This window comes from Mytilus galloprovincialis, chromosome 9 (assembly GCF_965363235.1).
Source record: "Mytilus galloprovincialis chromosome 9, xbMytGall1.hap1.1, whole genome shotgun sequence".
Lineage (NCBI taxonomy): Eukaryota > Metazoa > Mollusca > Bivalvia > Mytilida > Mytilidae > Mytilus > Mytilus galloprovincialis.
This window is the reverse complement of record NC_134846.1, coordinates 76,290,498-76,314,105: the sequence shown is the minus strand read 5'-3', so window position 1 is coordinate 76,314,105 and position 23,608 is coordinate 76,290,498. Positions and strand designations below refer to the sequence as shown.

The window sequence follows — 23,608 nt, the reverse complement described above, 5'->3', positions numbered from 1 at the left end:
AACATTCATAAGACATGAGGTCAATAAACAGTCTTTAAAATTGGATCTCAAGTATCTCTAGAGTATTTTGATATCTAGAAAAGATGAAAACAAATCAACAGAAAGTGTTTAAGATCCACCATCAACATCCTATTTCTGAACTAGAAAATCACATTAAGCTTTAACTATTGACATAGTAGAAAAATTGGATTATCCATTTCTTGTGCCAGTCTGACATTTTCACCTATCTATCATACAGAGTTCATCTGACCTTGACTTTGTTTGCATTGTTTAATGATCAATGTGAAGTTTTTGTAACTGTGTCATTTTTATTTTTCAGTTGCTATAAATAATAGTGTCTTGCTAGAATCAATCTGGAGTTTTCGTTATACCTGTAACTAAGATGTGTAACATCAAACCACAGTTCACATCCTAACATGTTTCACCTGCAGGCTACTTCACTAATAATTATTGAATTATATTTAGGAAGCTTTTCTACTGTAATCACACAAACTTTAAATTATCAAACATCCATGAAATTAAGGTCAAGGTCAGGTTAACATGTACACCTTTCAATTATTTATACTCCAGATAGAATTGACCTATTGCTTATAGTATCTGAAAAATCAGAAATCAATGAAATGAGGTCAAGATCTGATGAACCCTGTCTGACATTCATGTATTCCTGACAATAGTTCCATACACCAAATATATTTTACTTATTGCTTATGATTGAAGAGAAAAATCTAATTAAAAGAAATAAACTTTTAACAATGACCCATAAAAATGAGATTAAGGTCAGATAACCCAAAACAGACATGTGCATCTAACAATAAATCCATTCACCAAATATATGAAATATTGCTAAATGTGTTTGAGAACAGGACCTATTCACTAAACCTGAGAAACAAAGCTATCCATAGGCGGATCCAGGGGCCCCCCCCTTTTGTGGAAAAAATTTGGTTGATTATATAGGGAATCACTGAAGCATGACTGGAGAGGGCCCCCCCTTAGGTCAGTCAGCGGGACCCCCCTTAGGAAAAGTTCTGGATCCGCCACTGCTATCAACAAAAACTTAACATTGATCACCAATCCATGAAATACATAAAGGCCAGGTGAACCCCTCTGTAGGACAAACATGCAGCTTGCAATGATTCTATATAATATATATACTTTGTACTATTTCTCTTTAAAACTGATATACTATTTCATGGTTTAAAAATTTAAAAAACTTTTTTCTGCAATTGCTGAACTTAAAAATGAAGTTAAAGACAATAGACAGGTATTCTTTGATAATGATTTACTTTAAAAAGGAAAACAATACAAAGCCATATAACTGAAATCAAGGTGAAACTAAAATCAAGAGTGCACATGCTGAAAAGTCTCGCCTTCTTTACTAACCATTAATTCAAGAAAATGAGGTCAAGGTCAGATAAATCAAAATTGAATATACATTTACACCTTCCAATCATTCCATATACAAAATATGCTTTAAATATAGTTGACCTAATGCACATTTAAAAAACAAACTTAACCAGGAACTTAAAAACTTAACATTGATTAATGAACCATGAAAATGAGGTCTAGGTCAGATGAACCCTGCCAGACAGACACCTTACAATCGTTACTTACTTTAAATACAGTTGTCCTATTGAATATTGTATCTAAGAAACAAACTTAACCTGGAAAACTTTAGATTGAACAATGAAAATTATGATAATTGCAAGACAGACATATACGTCCTAAAATCATTCCATACTCCTAATATAGTTGTCCTATTGCTCATAGTATAAGAAAAACAGATAAAACAAACAAAAATTCAACATTGAGCAATGAATGTCATGATGATGAGGTCAAGGTCAAATTTTCTATTGTTTTTCACATTGTGTTGTCACATATCACTGCTGTTTGAATGCCAGTAAGTGTTGATACATGTACAATAATAACAAAGTGATTGAGCAAGGTCAATAGGTACAGGGAAGTATAATATGATATATTACAAATGTACTACTGGTACTCTTCTTGTTGAAGATTATATCAAAGCTGCATTAGATTGGTTATTGTTGGATATTTTAAGCACATATATCAAGAATCACATGGACATAAAGGTGCAAAGCAAGATTCAGGTCAACAGAACAACTTTGGTGATAATTCAAGGTCAAACGCTTTTGACACGAAAAAACAGTGATATACCATTGCATGAAGATCTGTCAGAGTACAATGATATAGACACAAGGAAGGCATTATTTTTCCAATTTTCAGTTATTGTTCAACAAGCCAAAATTGTATGCTAATTCTTTGTTTTAATCTGTGACATAGCTCATTTACTGTGCCTTGACCATGTGTACCAAAATGGATCTTTAATGATAAATCAAAAATACACAGAACAAATCAGAAAGATTTTTATTGCAAGTAGGCTAATTGAACTTATGATCGATGGAAGTATGATCCTGATCGATGTTAACCATGAATGAAGAATCACAAAAACAAGACAATAACATTTTAAGCTATAACTGATTTGAGGTTCTTAAAAGTAGAGATCAATAAGTACGCAGAATATTCTATAAGCAATAAATATGATCTAAAAGAAACAAAAGTAGATGCTTCAGGGAACAATAATCAATCAACAATGACACCAAGTCTAGGTTTTTTAATTGAATTATTAATCCCTTTTATACTAGGCTGAAGTTTTATTGTCCTAAATCATGGCACTGTATAAAATATTCATGTGATCTATGACGTGATGTTTGACATGCTTCAATCTATTATGTAGCGAGAACTAATTATTTCTTCAGGTAAACAAAATATATATATCTTCTATGCGGCGTTTTGCATTTGCGCCGATCTGCATTTCATTTGCGCCAATTTTTTTCTTTCATTTGCGTCGATTATTTTTTTCATTTGCGCCAATTTTTTTACAGGTAAATTACAGGTGAATAGATATAAGAAGATGTGGTATGAGTGCAAATGAGAGAACTCTCCATCCAAGTCATGTAATTTTTATTTTATCATTTTAGACCTCTTCCATTAGCCATTTGTATAAATGTAATGAATTGTCAATCATAACATAGATATATGAAGATGTGGTGTGAGTGCCAATGAGACAACTCTCCATCCAAATAACAATTTATAAAAGAAACCATTATAGCTCAATGTACGGCCTTCTATGATGAACGATTTGATGACTGATATTGCCAATTGGTTTTTTTTGGTATTACTAGTAATACAATAATATATTTGAAAAGTTTTTAGAGTTGACCAAAGGGATAAACAAAAAACCCCAAAATCCACTATCTTTCAACACCAGTATAATTTAATGATAGGACTATAAATCCTAGAGTTATTCCTTCATTTTGAACCAAAAGAACCAAATGATGAGTACTTCGTGTATCAATCTATAGACTGATTGTTGGTTGGTTGCTTTATGTCCAATGTCAATATATAGATTTGATTTAATTTCTGAGTTTTTACACCATTTTTAAGCACCACTTTTGGGCTATTTTGTGGTGGCCATTTTTTGTTGGTGGAGGAAGCCGAAGTGTTTGGAGAAAACCACTGACCTTCGATCATAGGAAAACTGACAATCCTAGTCAATTAAGAATGGAGTGCACCAAAACAAGATCATTCACACCACATTTTTTTTCAAATTTTAAAACCTGCTTTTCAGATTCTCGTTACATGGTCAGACCTCTTGATATAGTGTCTGACAAAATTAAGAATATAGAACACAGATTTCATAAGTCTAGAGCTTATAATCTTAAATTTATCAATTCTCCAGACTTTATTATTCTAGCCAACATCTATAAATAGATTTTATTAATACACACATCTATTTTACTGAATCAGATGAGTAAATTAAAATGTCTTAATCAGTAAGTTTGACACTTTATTCTCAATACATGGCAAACAAAATTTACAATTCAATAATCAAATGTATTATGTACAAATAAAACATGCAACATAAAACATATAAATGTATTTACTAAAAAATCACACTGGAATGTCTAATTCTATAATTCAATATAAATAGTTTTATTTGATAGTAGGCAGTTTTTTGAAACTTCATATTTCTTGTAAATTTAGTGAGCAAGTGAACATTTTATACAAATTTATTGCAGTCAAGTTCATATCTTTCCACCTGAAAAAATGCACCTTAAAAAAATCAAAAGAACTAGAAAGTTAACATAATAAACCAAACTATTCCCTTGGAAATACTTTCATTTAATTGGAAACAATTTTCCTGAATTTATAAAAAAAGGAAAATATTTAACAGAAAAAAGTAGAAAAGTTATTTATAGTCTGAGACCACAAATCAAAGAAAGTTTGAACAAATACTTTCCAAAACATTAAAAAAAAACGGACATCCATGAAATAAGCACTTTCACACATGATCTAGTATAATATATAAATCAAAGCCTTAAAGGCTGTAAAAGCAATTGCTGCCATGTTAATGTTTGGGGACTTTCATTTTTCATCCACATATATACAAGAATTAAACCTGACATGAGTGTTGTCTAGTTAAAAGTAAGAAGGTTTTAACTTTATATAAATAAAAGACTTTAGCAGAAAGTCATTTTTAATATGTTTTATATTTCACAAGGAGACAACACGTTTACCAGGCTAAAGTTGGGGTCAAATATACATGTGCTGAAACATATAACTCAAAAAGAAATCATCATGGATTATCCCCTGGTAGTGTTTGTAACTTCCTTGGCAATAATTTCCTTTATTGATTTAATTTTAACAATTTTCATTATTAATTTATATTTAACCATTAACACAAATGATTAAGTTAAAACATTTCAACTTTCCAGACGCAAATGTTAAAAAACGGGAAAGAAATAAAATATCTTACAAGACATAAACATGTAAAGAATAAATGTATATTTCAGCTTAATAAAAATATTTTCATAATGTTACTTTGTCATCATTTTTAAAACTAAGTTCCAAACATTATTGCTCAGTTGATATGTGTCCTTCTGATGCGGTACGAGCACAGGCACTTGTTTCTATCCATAGGAAGGTCGATTATCCATATAAATAGTTTTATATGGATAGTCGACCTTCCTATGTTTCTATCCATAGGAAGGTCGATTATCCATATAAATAGTTTTATATGGATAGTCGACCTTCCTATGGATAGAAACAAGTGCATGTGGGTACGAGATAACTACAATTCTCATTCAATCCCGAAAAGGGGGGTCATCACAGACAAACATGACATTAAATCGTTATCATTGAACTAGTATATATATTGTATAGGGGCCAGCTGAAGGACGCCTCCGGGTGCGGGAATTTTTCGCTGCATTGAAGACCTGTTGGTGACCTTAATTCTGCTGTTGTATGTTTTTCTATGGTCGGGTTGTTGTCTCTTTGACAAATTCCCCATTTCCATTCTCAATTTTATTATACTAACAAGAACAAACAGCTCTACGTTGCTTTGATATTTATCAATTTTCAGGAAACATTGCGAAAAATGATCTTCAATATTTCGAAAACATGTGAAATAAAATTGCTAACACGGTGGACCGTCGAGTGTCAACAAACGTAGTAGACTTGTTCACTGAAAAGACGAGGATAATGGTTTCATCTGACATTTGTTATGCAAACCCAGTTTTGATCATGATATTTAAAAAGACGTACTTTTTTTCAATCTATGTATTAATAAACTAGAAAATTCCAAATTGTAAATATCTCTTCATCTGGACCGACTTGGCATCTACTACGGACGGGTCCATTTCATTAGTAAGGTGATCGATAAATATTACGGAGTTTTGACAGAAAAGGAAAACGAACTTATTGTTATGTGTTTTCAACAAGGGTTTCGTTCCGCTAAATTATTTGCGCAAATAAAGTTTGTCTATTTTTAGATTACACATTAACCTGTGTAGTGATTTTGATTTTACGATAAATGTATGAATGAACGATAATTTTATGAATGAACAAGAGCACCTGACCTCTTAAAGAAACACAAATTAAACATAAAAAACCGTATTTATTAGGAGATAATTCAGTTAAATTTTCAATACTAAATCAACAACTGAAATGAATCCATATTTTGTTGAAACATCGTACGAACGGCGGAAAACGGAATCGCATTTATAAAAATGTACTTTTTTTCACTCGGACTTCTATGTTATTTGATAGTCAAACGGTTGACCCTTTAAATACAAAAATACATCTACAAGAACATATTCTGAAACTTCTTAAATCCACTAACTTTTTTTTTAAAGTTTCAAGCTATGTATTGCATTAGAAAACATACATAGGTGTTAAAGAATGACTGACCAGGAGCCTGTTTAACAAAATACTATGGCTTGATCTGGGCGGAGTCTCTGATCTGGGTCACAAAGATGGCCATACGCGACGGCATAAAAGCAATTGCTTTAAAAACAACATTTTGAGTCTATGAAATATAAATCTTAAATAGATTAGGAAATACTGAAGCACCATCCAATCAAAAGAATCAGCAGTACATAAAAAATGCAATTGTGTCTGAAGAACAACTATAGCACCATACCTCAAATACAGATCTTTTAAAATGTAACACTATTGTTCAATAAAATACATCTACTCTACAATAAAATGAGGGATTGCTTAATAATGCGAAATGAGGAAAAGTTAGACATCCATGATTAAGGTTTTGCACAATGCAGCCAACCAAGAAGTGTGCCACTGATATTAAATTCTAATAGAAGTTAGTTATCATACATATCAAACAAATTGTTCACAAGCTCTTAACCATACACATGAATTTATTTCACAGTTTTAACATGTAACAAAACTATCATTGAACTTTTATACTGACATACTCATTTTGTATCAATTTATATACATCAATATTCATGTAACATAGGCATGATAAAATAAAAAAAAATTATTTGTTTATGACCCCCCTAAAGCTTGATTTTTTTATAATATGTATTATGTCTCAAACTTTCTAAGGCTCTCCATGAATGAAAGAAAAGACATAATCTACTTTGTTATACACATAATTTTGTTCCTGGCTTCCTGCTTCTCCCAATTACAATTGGAATTTTATTTTTACATTGAAAAATCTTAATTATCTATACTGCTTTTTGTATTATACTTGATAGAAAATAGTACAGTTTTAGTTTATAATTATGCATTTAAAATGCAGAATTTATAAGGGTGTCTAGATTCTCTCTAGGCAGACTCAAAATTAGAAAAACAGATTAAAAAAAATAATAAAACTTTAGAATTATTTTGTGTCAGCTTTAAATATTTATATCTTCAAAGCAATGTAAAAGATTGTGATGCGCAAAGAAAGACAGCGGTTATTTTTTTTCTTACAAAATTGAATTAGTATGACTAGATTTTTTCTTCTATTTATATAATCAACAGCATCTAACTATCATATTTTCAAAATAAAATATTCAAAATTCATAAAAAGACTTGTAATAAAATTGAGAATGGAAATGGGGAATGTGTCAAAGAGACAACAACCCGAATTTTTATTGTAAATATACATAGAACTTTATCATACCAAAAAAGTTCAACATTACTTTGATTTTTTTTTTAATAAAGATAGCATTATGTATGTGTAATTTTACTTTTCTTTCAAACCTAATTTTTACATGTAAAATTTGATCAAGACTTACAATTTTGTTTGTGCTGCCTGAGTATTAAGAAATAAAATAAATGTTATGCCCTGTATTAACACACTGGTTTCCCTGTAACCGGTTCTGTATTCTAGTATAACTGTTCTTTGTCTTTTTATACAAATATCACAGCTCGATATGACCTGCTAAAGCTTTGTTAACTTTCTTTTGCAATTCTGCATGATATTTCTTAACCTATAAATAAAAAAAAAAACTTTATATAATTTGAATAATATTCTATTACGTCCGACTACTGTTTGTCTATGCATATCCAAGTAACCATTTCCAATGAACAATATACAATGAAATATTAAATCATTTTGTTGTCAATTAACATTATACTGGTGTTCATAGATATCTTATACCACGTTCACACTATGCCTGTTTAAACAGGTTTCGACCCGAATTAGTTAATCTGGGTTAAATTTAGGTAGTGTGAATGCCTTAACCTGAGGCAACCCCGGATTAAAATTACCTCTCAGTTGAGGTGGAGTTAATGTAGGGCGAACCCGGGATAATTACCTCACTTCTAAATGAGAACGCAAAGTGGAGTTAATGTGAGGTTGTTGCTATAGTGACGTTTGCGTAATAAATCTTCAATGTGACGTAACTATTACTTGACGTTATATATGGAATGACGTCATATTTTGACAGATGTCCAGTTACCGTGTTTACTGGGTTACAAACTATATAACCCATATCAAATTAGCGGCAGCAAGAGGAATACAATTGTATAAATCTTTGTTGAAAACCTGCTTAATGACACTGTTTAATCCTATCTCATTTAAAAGTGACGTTATTTGATAACACGGAAAGCAGTTGATGGTGATCGAATTCCTCCAAGCGGCCAGGAGTGCGTTCAAAAATTTCAGACTTAAAAATAATGCATCTGTGATGAAAAAAAATGTAAATATGTACAGTGTACAGATGCCAGTTACAATATTGACGCTAACATTTCTATTTTTGTCAAAAGGGAAAATCTCAACCCGGGTTAAAAAACAATTTCAAGTGTGAACTGGGGTAATTAATTCAGGCTAATTAACCCGGGATCGACCCAGTGCAAATTTTATAGTGTGAACACAGTATTAGTAACAATACTCAATGAATAAAATACTGTGGATTCATTTATTTTCGTTGGTATCAATTTTCATGGATTGATGAAAACATGCATTTTCGGGGATATTTGATTTCGTGGTTTTGCCAATCTCTACATGCAAAACGTATGGAAATTTGTAATCCATTTAACATTTGACATTCGTGGTTCAACTGTACCCACGAAACCCACAAAAATTGGTATCCAACGAATAATAATGAATCCACAGTACATGGAAATGTTAAATCATATTTGGTGCCAATTGGTTTAACGGATATCAAGAAGAAAATTTTGATTGCTGCCAATTCTTTATTCTGGTATCCTGTATTTGGCAATGACTGTTATTAGATGGTAACCAAATGACAGAACTTAGTATTGTCCATCCAATTAAATGTTTTAGTTCTCATTAACTTCAGCAGTCGAAGAGATATGAATGACAAGAAAACAAGTGATAGAAAACAAATTTTTCTACTGAAAAGTCAAAAACTTAACAAGAACAGGTAAAATCATGAAAATTGAACTTGACCTTCATTTTAACACAGGAAACAACATGTCTAAATTTGAAAAAAATTTGTAAAGCGTTTTCATATCAATGAATGGACACTGTTTGGCAGCAGTAGTCCCCAAATAAATAACAGATTTTTACGAGAATCTCCATAGGGCCAGCCAAACAACTGTACAAAAAAACATAGAATTATATAAAAGGCTACCATCTTGGTTAATACTAACCTTACTTCCATATTCATTAGCCTTTTGTTTTAATAAGACATGTTTTTGTGGCATTTCACCATCCTTAGTTTCTCTTCCAAGAACATTCTCAGCAATCTGAACTTCTTCTTTTAAGTATTCATGTTTGTCAATTCTGTGTTCAAAGTGCCGTAACTCTTCCTGAATATCATTAATTTACATAAAATTAGGACCATGAAAACCCTATAATTTATATAAAACATCAAAAGATGTTTTAAACTGCAAAAATAATTTATAAAATTTCATTATTTTCATTAGCTTTATTCCTAAAATAAAATACAATGCACTGTTTTCAATTCCCAAATCTGATATTTGTATTAACTATGAGAATATGATAGAAATTTTAATGAAAGAAAATTATTCAAAACATATGGTAGTATATGTACTGAGAGTAGAAGCATTGAGAAAAACATCATGGTTTTATTTTCAATATTTACTTTTAAACTAACAAGAGTGCACACGCTGAAATGTCTCGCCTTCTATACTAATCATTGATATTATGTTGATAGTCATAAGTATAAAGCTAAGCTTTATTACAACTGTCACATAAACTTAACATTAACCAAGATAACTAAACAAAGACCAATGAACCTTGAAAATGAGGTCAAGGTCAGATGAACCATGACAGGCAGACATGTACAGCTAACAATGCTTCTATACAACATATATAGTTGACCCATTACTTATAGTTTAAGAAAAATAGACCAAAACACAAAAACTTAACACTGTGCAATGAACTGTGAAAATGAGGTCACGGTCAAATAAAACCTGCGCGACTGACATAAAGATCATAGAATATTTCCATACACCAAATATAATTGACCTATGGTATATAGTATTAGATAAAAAGACCAAAACTCAAAAACTTAACTTTGACCACTGAACCATGAAAATGAGGTCAAGGTCACATGACATCTGCCCGCTAGACATGTACACCTTACAATCATTCCATACAACACATATAGTAGACCTATAGCATATAGTATGAGAAAAACAGACCAAAACACAAAAAATTTAACTATAACTACAAAACCATGAAAATGAGGTCAAGGTCAGATGACACCTGCCAGTTGGACATGTACACCTTACAGTCCTTCCATAAACCGAATATACTAGCCCTATTGCTTGTAGTATCTGAGATATGGACTTGACCACCAAAACTTATCATTGTTCACTAATCCATGAAATGAGGTCGAGGTCAAGTGAAAACTGTCTGACAGACATGAGGACCTTGCAAGGTACACACATATCAAATATAGTTATCCTATTACTTATAATAAGAGAGAATTCAACATTACAAAAATTTTGAACTTTTTTTTTCAAGTGGTCACTGAACCATGAAAATGAGGTCAAGGATATTGGACATGTGACTGACGGAAACTTCGTAACATGAAGCATCTATATACAAAGTATGAAGCATCCAGGTCTTCCACCTTCTAAAATATAAAGCTTTTAAGAAGTGAGCTAACACCGCCGCCGCCGGATCACTATCCCTATGTCGAGCTTTCTGCAACAAAAATTGCAGGCTCGACAAAAATCAAAAACTTCTGAATTTTATTTTTAAGCTTACCATAAATGACTGCAGTTCAGCTTCTGTCATATTTGATTTTCTTGCCATAGCGTATAGTTCATATACCCTTTTATCTTTAAATTCTAATTCATCATCTTCAAAATGTTTCTTGGATCCAAGTGTTGCCAGATTTTCATATCCATCTTTTATATCTTTGTTCATTGATTTTAAATTTTTGTTCTTTTTATCATAGTTAAACCCATCCAAGCTATTGTCTATCATGTCTAAATCTGATAAAATGGAAATGGACATTCATTTATTAGTCTTCATTGCTCATTTGTGTAAAGTTCTGGATCCGCCACTGTGCTTGGCAATCATAGCACATCTTCTTATTTTTATAATTAATTTTAATCAGAACATTTTCTTCTAAATTCATACAAAATATATACTATTTATTATTTTCCTGAGTGTTCTATAGTAAGAACAAAATCTGACACTGTTTTCAAACACAATAATGAGTTTGGAGATTCAATTTTTTCATGTCAACCTGTGGAATCATTAATTTTTTGTACTAGATAAATGATGTACCATATTATATTTTTTTCTAAAACCTTACCTTTCAAAATTCAATTTAATATAACCAACCTGATATAGATTTAAAACCATCCTTCAATAAATCATATTCATCCAGCTTAAGCTGTTGATGCCAAAATTCTTTCTTCAGATTTTCCATTTCCTCATCTAAACAAAATTAAGAAGAAATTTTTTATTTTTTTCTTATTTTATAAAGATATCAGATTTTCATAGATCTGTAATATTCATTTTGAACAAAAAGAGATTTGGAATTTACATCAACATGCAAGGTAATCACAATCACGCAAAAAGGTCAACTAATAGTCTTTAGCAATAAACTTTACACATGTACCTTTAAAAGCACAATATTCAATATATAACATCTGAAGCTGTCCAAGAAAAAGAGAAACTAATTCCTTTAATTAAATTAAATATCAAAATGAGTTTTTCATTGTTGTTTTAATGTTAAATAATGTAAAATAAAAACATAGAATTACACAAAATTGACAAATATATGAGTTCAAGAAACAATAATTGTAAATGAAAATAAATGATTGATTCCTTCTCCAATTGTTTTTTTTTTATTCAATACTTTTCAGATGATTCAAGGGACAAAAATTGAAGTGATTTATAGCATGCAGTTATACAACATTCAAGACATGATCAATTCTTGGAAATCAAGTTATTATTTTACATGAATAACACAACAACAATTAAGAAGATTGTGTTTTTGTTACTTTAAATGATTCTTTCTTGTATAGATGTAATCCACCATGTTCTACATGGAGACCTGTGCAAATGTGACAGCTGTTTTCAGTTCCTTATGTGTTTGAGCTTTTTACCATTTGAAAGGAGACTTTCCTTTTGAATTTTTCTAGTTTGTTTTTTTGTTATTTTCCTTTTTTGTATAATTTACCAGAAAATCCTGAATCTCCAGCTTTCTCCCATAATTTCTGCAACTTTTTGTCTTTAAAATCTGGTGGTATATCATTACTGAATGCCTCATTAGTACCGGTAACATCTGGGATGTGTATTACATCTTGTAAATTGTACTTATTCACAATATCTAAAATTTAAAGATGTACAATCAAGTTCTGTTTATGAAATTTTACCATTTGACTAAATAAATTCATCTCTAGTGCTATTTTCCACAGAAATATATTTTTTTGTAACGCTATAATAACTTTGTTGACTTTCCAACTCTCAGTGACATTTAGCAATAAAATGAAAGCTAGATGATATTCTGCTCTGCAGAAAAAATTTACGACAACAGAATGAGACAACATTTCATGAAATATTTTATACTAATAACAACATATTTGAACTTTTGTGTACCTTGATTTTTTGCAAATACAATTTTATTCTACGTCAGTCCATTTCCCAATATGTGAATGATACAATTATATACAGTCAGATTCTGTTAGGTCAAATTATAGTTTACACTGCTTTCACCCCCATCAGATTGTAATCCCTATATCTTGCATTCTGCAATTTTCGTTGCAGGTAAGTCAATAAAAGTACTAAATTATTGTTACCAATGCTGCAAAGCACTAACTAAACTGTATCCATTCTAATCCCTATGGTTCTTTCTTTATGGTTTAATAAGAATTAGATATTTATGTTCAATTGTATACATGGTACATATTTAATTGTTCAATGAAAACATAAATAAAATTATTCAATTCGGAATGTCTTTATTGTAATTTTAACATCTGACACAAAGTCTTCATTTAACTATTGTCAAATTAATATTTGTAAAATAAGGTCACCTCTTAATTTAATTCTCACTTCTGCCTCTTTCATTCCTCCTTTATCCATATCTTCAGACTTGAGACGTTTCAGTTGTAATTCTAAACCATCTTGAATCTTTAAGTCAGCATACAAGTCTGCTAGCATATGCCCTTTTAATCTCTATAGATTAAAAAATGCCATGGAAAAATAATATTTTAAACACTTCAAATATTAATACAATCACAAGTCATCATCAAGATAATTTTAGAAAGATTTTGTTATGGAATTGAGATTTAAAATGAAAATAAACACCAAATAAACAATTTTCAAAAATGAACACTGCCTTTAATAATGCTGAAAATTCTTTCATTAACAAACAATGAAGTACATGATGCAAACGAAAATAATGACTACTACTCAAGGAAAGCAATCCCAACACACTTCATCCACACCAGAGTCATCATGCCATTAAAACACTTCATAATACAATTAATTCATGATTTTACAATTGAATCTTATGCTTTATTTAAAGTGTTTATAAAGATTTGAAAATGTCTCTTTGAAAAGTTTTATGCACAATACATTAGTTTAGTTTAAACATATTTATTTATAGTCTATTGGGAAACATATATTAATCCCTTTCCACTTTGTGGGTGCGAGTGTTGCCTTGTAGCGGCATTAGCCTACTCTTTTTCGAAATCTACAAGGGTGTCTTTAACGTGCAAGAGATATGGCTCTCTCTTAACAAGGGTCAGCCATTTATCTTCCCCTTCATCGTTTCCTCAAGACCATACTCGCAGATGGTGTCAAGGGAGAGCCGAAAATTGAGTTTCTGAAATTTTCATCCCAAACGGGAATCAAACCGGGAACCTTTGTGTTAGTAGTCCGATGCACTAACCACTACACCACGGTCCTGACAATACATTGTTAAAACCAGGCTTCAAACAGCTTCAACTGGTATGTGATCTTTAGAAAAAGTTGTGTAATTTCAGAACTGTTTTAGATTGGATTTAAATAACTTGATTTTCACTCACAATTTTTTTTTTTTAATTTGGGATCCGCATACCTGCCAGCCTCTGAAACCTTAAAAGAGGGAGATCTCCTTTAGCTATAAGAGCTGAGGGGGATTTTGCACGAACAACAAGTCAAGCTAAATATACATGATATATGACCTGTACACTTTATATTCATCTACAAAACACCAATAAGAGTGTTGGAGAGCCGGTGGATGTCGATGAGAACAGACGTGAAATTTTTGTAGAGAGAATCGATCAACATCATCCAAATAAGTCTTCTAAATTGCTTTCTTGTATGCATTTTATCATCCATAGAATATATACTTTCAATTTCGGTCATTATTTTCTTGTTGAGGAAAACATCTGCAGATATTTTCAGGTATGTTTGAGACATGTGCTCTGCCCATATGGAATCCATTAGTAGTTTCCATTGGAAACTATCAGACCTTTCATTTGAAGTCTGAGAGTTCTTGCTGTTCTCCTTATGGATCGGTAGTTTCTTTCCGAGATCCTTTTCAGTAGGATTTTCGGCTTTCCTCTACCATTGATACAGCAGGGCATTGGGTAGTGTCGGTTTTGATAGATTTTGTCCTAATCGATTCCTCGTTATTACCTTAGCATATTTTGCCAAGGCATTTATGGGGCATCGGGGGTGACCCTTTCCCATTTAAAACACACAGATATTTAAAAAAGGATATTTGATACATAAAAAAAAAAAAAACACTTTTTATACTTTGAGGACTGAGCGAATCAGGTGAGTGTGTGAGTTGGTATGTTTTATTTTGTTATATCGTATTATGTTTAGGAAAGGTTAACTTTCTGGTAATAAGACCCGTCACGGCCTGGCTTGGGAATTGTGCAGGCAAATGCTCACATTAATCTGTACCGATACAGGCTCCAAATGCTTCCTTTATACGCCATAACTCATGGTGGTGATCCTTATAAAGGATGCTCATACAGAGACAAGAAGAAGTTGGTTCAACATGTCAAGCTAAATATACATGATATATGACCTGTACACTTTATATTCATCTAAAAAACACCAATAAGAGTGTTGTTTCTTTAAACATGTTCAATTCATGGATGTAATCTATACAAGGCGTTTACTTTTTTAATACCTCAATTCCCATAACTGATAATATTCCATATTTTGATCGTGATGTGAGTCACACTAAGCATGTTATTGAGCGTTGAACAGACCAACAGAAGCAACCAAAATAGTTGAGTGGCATAACATAATGTGCACAATTAAGATTTATTGTGACGAGTAAACTTGGTCTTAAAAATTGAACTTGTTCATCCAATCTGCTTGACATTTGCAGTTCTATTTTTATACTGCCACTTGGTCAAGACAAAGATCTCTATCTTGTTGGAGTTGACATCTAGCAGAAATGATTGTTGATTACTAATAAATCGAACCATAAAAACTGCCAATAAAAGATTTCAAACAACTGGCGATTGTTTTTTTCTTTTTATTTCAGGTTAAAATATCCAAAAGTTTGAGATGTCAGAATTTCATTGTTTGCTGCACCTAACAGCAGGGTTAACATGGTTAACAGATATGTATATGCATGTGTGAGCCAGTGGAACTTATTTCACAGGAAATATGTTCTGGGAGAACTTTTTTCACAGACAATTTCTTTATAATTTGTTCCATCTCTATGAAATAAGTTTCACACTTTACCTGGTGAAATAAGTTCTGGGTTGGTGAAATTTGTTCCTTATGTAACCGGAGAGCACGAATTTCATTACAAAGTAGCTTGTCTCCACCGGGACTCGAACCCGGGACCTCTGTGTTACAAGGCAGCGCGCTAACCGACTGAGCTAAAGAAGTACTTCCTTAACTCAACCGCTTACGGCTGACTAAGTATCTACTAAGTTTTTCTAAGGGAAGCAATCCCGTCACACTTACCTAGTGAAATAAGTTCCAAGTTTGTGAGATTTGTTCCTTACCGGGTGAAATAAGTTCTGGATTTGTGAAATTTGTTCCTCACCTGGTGAAATAAGTTCCTTTTCTGTGAAATATGTTCCACTGGTTAAACAAGTTATCTTGTATACTGAGCAATTGTGATCAGTAAGTTTAAAGTCATTATAAAAAACATGTATTATATTGATAATGTAAACATCCAATTTGGATCATGTGGAGTAAAGCAAAAGTTTAATAACATACTCAATTAATAATACTAAAAATGAAACTTATGAGCCAGGAAAGAGTAGAATAAGAAATAATAATAAAAGTCATTCCGAAAAAAAGTATCATAACGGTTAAAGATGAACATTTGTACCTTTTTGAAAAGGACAAAGTGACTGATCAATTATATTAAAAGACATAAAGAAACAAAAGACACACTCTTTAAAAACTGTGCAATGACACAAGTAAGTACATGTATGATTAGAACACCAATGACGGATCAACAGGAAACAAGGAGGTCAAATACCACATAAACAAAAAAATATAGATACAAATTATGATACATCATAATCGCTTTTATTTCTTATCTTCGTCCTACAGTCATGACATGCTTTTTGAAAAGGACAAAGTGACTGATCAATTATATTAAAAGACAAAGAAACAAAAGACACACTCGTTAAAAACTGTGCAATGACACTAGCTAAGTACATGTATGATTAGAACACCAATGACAGATCAACAGGAAACAAGGTCAAATACCACATAAACGATAAAACATAGATACAAATTATGATACATTATAATCACTTTTATTTCTTATCTTCGTCCTACAGTCATGCCTTCAATTGCAAATGTACCCCATGCAAGCACAGAACTTATTTTCTGTGAAATAGGTTCGAACAGAACATTTTCATTGATTTCTATAAAATACCTTCGTTCAAAACTAATATCACAGGAAGGTATCTGGATGATTCGTTCCAACTCTGATTCGTACCAACAAATTCGTCCCAAGTTGCTTGGTCAGTTCGTTCCAACGTTTCCAAAAACTGGTCAGTTCGTTCCAACTTATTCAAGAACAGTATTAAACAATATTAACCATTTAAATAGCTTTATTATTTTTATTTTTAATGCTGTATTTATAAAAAATGAATATAAATACGTATCTAAAAAAAATCTATGGTTTATTAATTGGGAAGAACGATATATTGGGCATGATATATATTGATAATTATTAAGGTAAGTATTTCATGACAAATTTAATATTTTAAATATGAATAAAGTGACTAACTAGTGATATTTTCAAAGAAATAGTTATCATTATAATTGATTATTGTATTTCAATGATGTGCGCATAACAGTTGTTAATGCATTCATCAAAAGAATAATATCGTACTTATCTTGGGTCATAAACGCTTGTCAATAATAATTGAAGGCTGACATACCACATTTGCTATGTTTTTCTTACGTGCATCGTTACTACTCATTAGCACTGGTTGTTTATTTTTACAATATAAAAATTTACTCAGTGTCCTTACATACGAAACCACAAAAAAAAGTAAGCAGCCACAAACAGATCACAATCCAAGATGATGGAGCTTTAGAACAGCCAAGGATTTGTATGGTCTCACTATACAAATCCTTGGGAGAGCTATAGAAGACAGCAAATTACAGTTACCCAGCTGATGACATCTGTTGCACTTATCATTGTGCACTCCGTTGACCAGCAACATGAAATATGTGAAATACTGAAAGACTATTGAACAATTATCTATGAACTGTTAGGATGAACATATGTCTTTTATATGAAATATACAGACAAAATGGACAAGGAATTGCGATTTTTGCCGTGCACTGTACGTTGATTTACACAAATACAGTGATATACGGACATATACATTATAAAAAAGTTGGAACAAATTGTTAAGTCTGATTAGCATTTAACAATGAAATCAATCAGGTGGAACACATTGTTAAGTCTGATTAATAATGAAATAAATCAGTTGGAACGAATTGACAATTGACTTGGTACGAATTGTCTAAATCTGGAACGAACTGGCTTGGAACGAAACGGACTTGGAACGAATTGACTAGCATTCCACAGGAACTTATTTCACTTTTTTTTTAAATATTAATATTGGAACAAAACTCATGGTGCTGTGATTTTTGTTCCGGAACTTATTTGACACTTGGTGAAAAAATTACTTCCGGAACAAATTTTATAGTGCTGGAACATATTTTCTGTGACAATAGTTCCGGTGGAACACATTTCCTATGAAATTTGTTCCAGTGGAACAAATGTCACGCCGGAACAAATTTTTTGTTACAAATGTTCTTTTAGATGTGATAAATTAGACTACTGTTCTATGTTATGGTAGTCTCAGAGTAGAAGAAGGCCATATGTTGTATACCTTTGATGCTTTGTGCCATATCTGATTTATCTTGTTCATTCTAAACGGACTTGACTGCACATCTTCTTTGTACTTATTGATTGAACTGATTTGTGTCACAGTTAAAGTGAAAAGAAAGAGCATTAACATACAATTCATTTTATACGAGTTGAGATTCTCGATTGAAATATAATTTCAATGTTACTTTTTATCTTCGCTTCACAGTATAAAAGAAGGTATTTGAAGCGCAGAAGAGACTATAAAAAAATGAGAGAGATATGTATAAACAAGCATTTGAGATCCGTATACTTTCGTTTTATTCTCAATGTAATTAATAATTAGGCGTGTCATCTTTTTTGCTGATTATATGTAGGCTTAAAAATCAATAAAAGATATATAGTTTACAGTAACAATTGATTCTTAATATATTTGTTTGTTGACAATCATAATATTAAATTTAGAATTCAGAATACCTAATTCAGGTTCACCAAGGTAAAACCCCATTCAAAGTGAAAGTAGGAGAAGGAATTTCCTGAATTATGATTTAACATTATTAGATAGATATTGCAGTTATGGGAGACATGGAATTTAACTCGATGTTAATTGATGTTGCAAAACATTTGAACGCTGATGACATACATCGCATGAAATTTATGTGTAAAGATATTGTGAAAAAAAGAGACATGGAAAAAGTGGAAACTGCTTTGGATTTATTTACTGAATTACAGTCAAGAGAAAAACTGACAGCAAATAACACATCTTTCCTGAAACAACTTTTAGACAAGTGTGAAAAGTTTAATGCTATAAGAGTAATTGATCAATTTGAAAATAACAGATTAAATCATCCTGTAGCCAGTGTAGGAAATGGAGAGGTTCGAATGGATACTTCACCTGGTGTTCTACATCAGGCTTTACAACAAGCTCAGCCAGTACCGGTAGTCCCACAGCCTGCACATCAATCTCATAACAGTGTTGCTAGCAGACGAGAAGGTATAATGATTTATTTAAATGAATTTGTCCCCATGCTAACAGTTGTAAAAAGTCCATATTATAAATTTTGCTAGGAAAATAAGTCTTGTGTACAGTTTAATTTCTCAAACAGTCAAAGATATAATTTTGTTTATAAATTATAACATAATCATATTCAGCATGTTCAAATCCTACCTTCATGTACTTAATTTTCTTTAAGCATGTTAAGATGTAGTATTCTTGGATTTGTATATATAGGGAGTCTAACTTGGTTGAGTAAACAAAATTCTTTTCTATCAATACATGGTATTTTTACTGCACTGGGGCAGCCAACAACAACTGTTGGTTCATATGTCTCAGGGTCTCTAATTGTCTGCAGTCTGTACCAAGCGATAAAATAGATATGAAATTGAGAATGGAAATGGGGAATGTGTCAAAGAGATAACAACCAAACCATAGAGCAGACAACAACTGAAGGCCACCAATTAGTCTTCAATGCAGTGAGATTCTCGCTTGGGCACACTCCAAAATCTAGTATATTATAAGAGCATAAACCTGAAGCACGGGAGGCACTCTACTGTCTCCACATGGCACTAAAGACAAACTCTGTAAAAAATAAAATTGAGCCTATTATTCATTGTTTAGGCAAAAGATACCATAAGGATAATCAAACTCATATGTTGAAATAGACCAAAAGACAAATTTAATAGCAGTACACAAAACACATCATGGAAGCAACAAGAACCAAAAAAAATCCCAAAAAACAGTAGTGTTCATAGGTTCTCTAAATCCTGCTCCTTATGTGACATGCATTGTATTGCTCTAGTAAATACAAACCTGGACAAGTCTAAATTGATACTGAAAACTAATTGCTATTGTGCGCATATGTTTACAATTATTTTCATTATATTTTTAGATCCTATTGTACAACAGCAACTTAATGGTGAGTAATTAAAAACTGTGTTTTATTGAAGTAAAACATTAAAGTTCAAAGTGACAGCAATGCTTAACACACAGAAGAAATCCTCATTTTAATGGAAATAGAATATCAACTTTGCAAGACAGCAATGTTCACCATGCAATAATTCTATAAATGAAATATAGTTAATATATTTCTAATAGTATCTGAGTAACTGACCAAACCTTAAAATTATATTGAGAATGGAAATGGGGAATTTGTCAAAGAGACAACTACCCGACCAAAAGCAGAAACCATGAAAACATTAATTCACAGATGAACTATGAAAATGAGGTCAAGGTCAGATGAATACAATCATTTCATATTTGACATTCTGCTAATAGTACCTGAGGAACAGCCCTTATTATAAAAACTTAACCTTGATCACAGATCCATGAAATGGAACCGTGAAATTTATTACTAATTCAAATTGTTTCATGTATGAGAAAGAAGTGCCATTTACAGACACATTTTATAGGATAAATTTTACTAGACATATTTGTGAGGTGTCAGGGCGAGTGTCATATTATTTATACAGAATGTTTTGAAATCTTATATTATTATACATGTAGGACTCTAAAGTGCGATGGTCAAGCTAAAGTGTGATGGTCTACGCTAAAGCGCGATGCTTCCATACGCTAAAGTCTGATTGTCCGCGAAAAACATAGACGTTAGAGACATAGTTAGCTAATGACGTTAACAGTCATTTATACAAACCAAAAATTAACATGCCGGAAGAATAGATTAGGGATATTACACCAAATGTCCATGACTTTAATACTAGTAATCGATTTTAACTTTTTTTTGTCAGCTGAAGCACACATTTTTTTGTCGAGGGCTGGAAGAAGGACTTCTATCCTACAGTCGACAATTTTACTATATAAATACAAAATAGTATACGCATACTCATCTACGTCTGTAAAATAGAGTTTTCATGCGTGAATTGTAAATTGTTTGCTAAAACATTATTTTGTTCTGTACATTGTAGGAAAATAAAACATGTATTAGTACTCGCTACAAAAAAGGAGAAAGCTTGGCGAACATTGCCTTTCTTTCGCATTTAAATTAAAGCTTTTACAAATGAATTTTGCATATTCCGATAATGAACAAATTTGTAATTTTGAATGACGACTGTAAGACAAGTTGTCACATTAGTGTGAATAACAACCTACACCAATCTCCGAATTGTTTTTACATGAAATATAATATTTTGCGACACATAAAGAAACTTTTTAGCAATTATTACGTGGTCGGTTTTCTAAATTTAGAAACAATCACTTAATCCTTCAGGTAAATTATAAAACCTGTTACATACGTTATACCTTAGCATACTAGCCTTTGCAAAAAGACTATTTTTTAACCTCAATGTTTTAATACTTTGAATCTTACTCTTCAGGTTCATCGCACTTTAGCGTGATACACCATTGTACTTAAGCGAACAAATTAACTACCATCTCACTTTAGCGTGTGACACCATCGTACTTTAGCGTAGACCATCGCACTTTAGCATGACCATCACACTTTAAAGTGCCATCCAGTTTAGAGTCCTACATATATATGTAATCTCACATCTGTGTTTCTTGCTAAAAATTACATGAATAAAAATGCACAGAAATTTCTTCGTTTACCATGTTTACAGTATAGAGACTGAAACTTTCTTTTAAAGATTTTTTTTTTATTATTACACAAGACAATGAAACCATCTTATTATTAAGAATTTATTATCATGTGAGCAATGTCCCTTTTTAAAATAGTTGCCTACACTATACAGCCTGGAATACATTATTAAAAGTGTTTGTCTAAAAAATACATAATGTAAATACTTTATACCTGTGACTGTTGAAAGCGAACATGATTCTTAGTTCATCTTCCAAATTTATGAGGTTTTGGGGCAATAGCTAATGTAATGCTTTTCATTGCTTGCAGTGTTCCAAAGGATGCTCAAGCACTTAAAATACTAATCAAAAGTATGTTACACAGAAATGCTAAACATACTCATACATGTACATGTACTAAAGGAACAAATTACTATTAGTATTATAACTTATTTTTGTAGCTCTGAGACCAGAATTTAATTTCCTGATGAAGAACCTAAGCAGAGAATGGAGATTTTATCTAAGAGCCTTAGGTATGTCTGATTCTGATGTTGATATAATAGAGACAGATTATCCACGAAGTTTGAGAGATCAGATTTATCAAGCATTGGTCATGTGGGCAAAAGAGAACAAGGAGAGAGCAACAAAAACTGAACTCATTAGAGCTCTAAAGGATGGATCTGTGGAAAGATTTGACTTGGCATCAAAACTTGAAAAGGGAAATTACTAAATATTATCTAATTAATAATTATTTTATATTCTATTCTGTGATATTGAAGAATCTTATCATTTAGAGAAAAAAATTGTAATTTTTTTTGGATAATTTTGCAAACACCATTAAAAGTTGAACCAATGAATGTAAGCCATTTTTCATTTAGGATGTTTCATTTTGTAGAATTCTAAACAAATTTGTCCAATGTCATATTACTTATGAATCTTACTTGTCTTACTTTTATAAAATAAGAGAAAATCAGTTATAGAAAATATTTTGGTTTTGTGCTAAGAACTGTATTTAAAAATGTATATTATTTTTTTTATTTTGATAACTTCTTTTATCAAAATAAATGTCTGCAGATTTATTTGAAAAGCATGTATTGATTGATCTTGTAAATAAATATGTATATATGCCTCTATTGACTATCATATTTTTATAGTGCAGTGGAAATTTGTTGCTATTGGTCAGTGCTGGTCCTATATTCAATGTTTTCATTGCAGTAATCTTCACATTGAACAGGATGCTGTATCTAACTGTAAATCTTCCCAATTTGTATGAAAAAATGTGCACCCATTAAGGCCCACTTCATATAAAAATAAAGATATGTTGTATGATTGCCAAGTAGACAATTATCCATCAGAGGCAATGATTTAAACAACCAAAGATCACTGTACAGCCTTCAACAATGTTAACACGTATACCTGTTCCAACTAACTAGAAACTTTGTTAATAATATTGCCATATTATCTGTTCTTGTTGGAACCAATATTTTATACTCTTTCAGTGGCGGATCCAATAATC

At 31.5% G+C, this 23,608-nt stretch overlaps 2 protein-coding genes across 3 annotated transcripts; one reads left to right on the top strand and one right to left on the bottom strand.

The window, feature by feature from the left end:
* Nucleotides 1-5,954: 5,954 nt before the first annotated feature.
* LOC143045974 (alpha-2-macroglobulin receptor-associated protein-like) lies at nucleotides 5,955-18,815 on the bottom strand. Of its 2 annotated transcripts, none has more exons than XM_076218869.1 (7): nucleotides 18,592-18,815; nucleotides 13,294-13,435; nucleotides 12,441-12,590; nucleotides 11,597-11,692; nucleotides 11,012-11,241; nucleotides 9,424-9,582; nucleotides 5,955-7,796 (listed from the first exon to the last, which is right to left on the bottom strand). In XM_076218869.1, exons 1-7 carry the CDS (start codon nucleotides 18,727-18,729, stop codon nucleotides 7,728-7,730), a joined length of 984 nt encoding a protein of 327 aa, XP_076074984.1. In that variant the 5' UTR covers nucleotides 18,730-18,815; the 3' UTR covers nucleotides 5,955-7,727. The 2 variants fall into 2 exon arrangements, with proteins under 2 accessions (XP_076074984.1, XP_076074985.1); XM_076218870.1 differs by having other exon boundaries at nucleotides 18,723-18,780.
* A 234-nt stretch (nucleotides 18,816-19,049) lies between these two features.
* Nucleotides 19,050-23,225, top strand: LOC143045975 (FAS-associated death domain protein-like). Its single transcript, XM_076218871.1, has 3 exons — nucleotides 19,050-19,560; nucleotides 20,456-20,482; nucleotides 22,554-23,225. The coding sequence occupies exons 1-3, from the start codon at nucleotides 19,143-19,145 to the stop codon at nucleotides 22,820-22,822; spliced, it is 714 nt and encodes a 237-aa protein (XP_076074986.1). The 5' UTR covers nucleotides 19,050-19,142; the 3' UTR covers nucleotides 22,823-23,225.
* Nucleotides 23,226-23,608: the final 383 nt, after the last annotated feature.

Coding starts and splice junctions, on each gene's coding strand:
- LOC143045974 (XM_076218869.1), bottom strand. CDS start 18,729: ATGAATTGTATGTTAATGCTCTTTCTTTTCACTTTAACTGTGACACAA. Junction 12,591..13,293: donor AGTGAGAATTAAATTAAGAG/GTGACCTTATTT, acceptor TTTAAATTTTAG/ATATTGTGAATAAGTACAAT. Junction 11,693..12,440: donor TGGAGATTCAGGATTTTCTG/GTAAATTATACA, acceptor AATTTTGTTTAG/ATGAGGAAATGGAAAATCTG.
- LOC143045975 (XM_076218871.1), top strand. CDS start 19,143: ATGGGAGACATGGAATTTAACTCGATGTTAATTGATGTTGCAAAACAT. Junction 19,561..20,455: donor TGTTGCTAGCAGACGAGAAG/GTATAATGATTT, acceptor TTATATTTTTAG/ATCCTATTGTACAACAGCAA. Junction 20,483..22,553: donor TGTACAACAGCAACTTAATG/GTGAGTAATTAA, acceptor TTATTTTTGTAG/CTCTGAGACCAGAATTTAAT.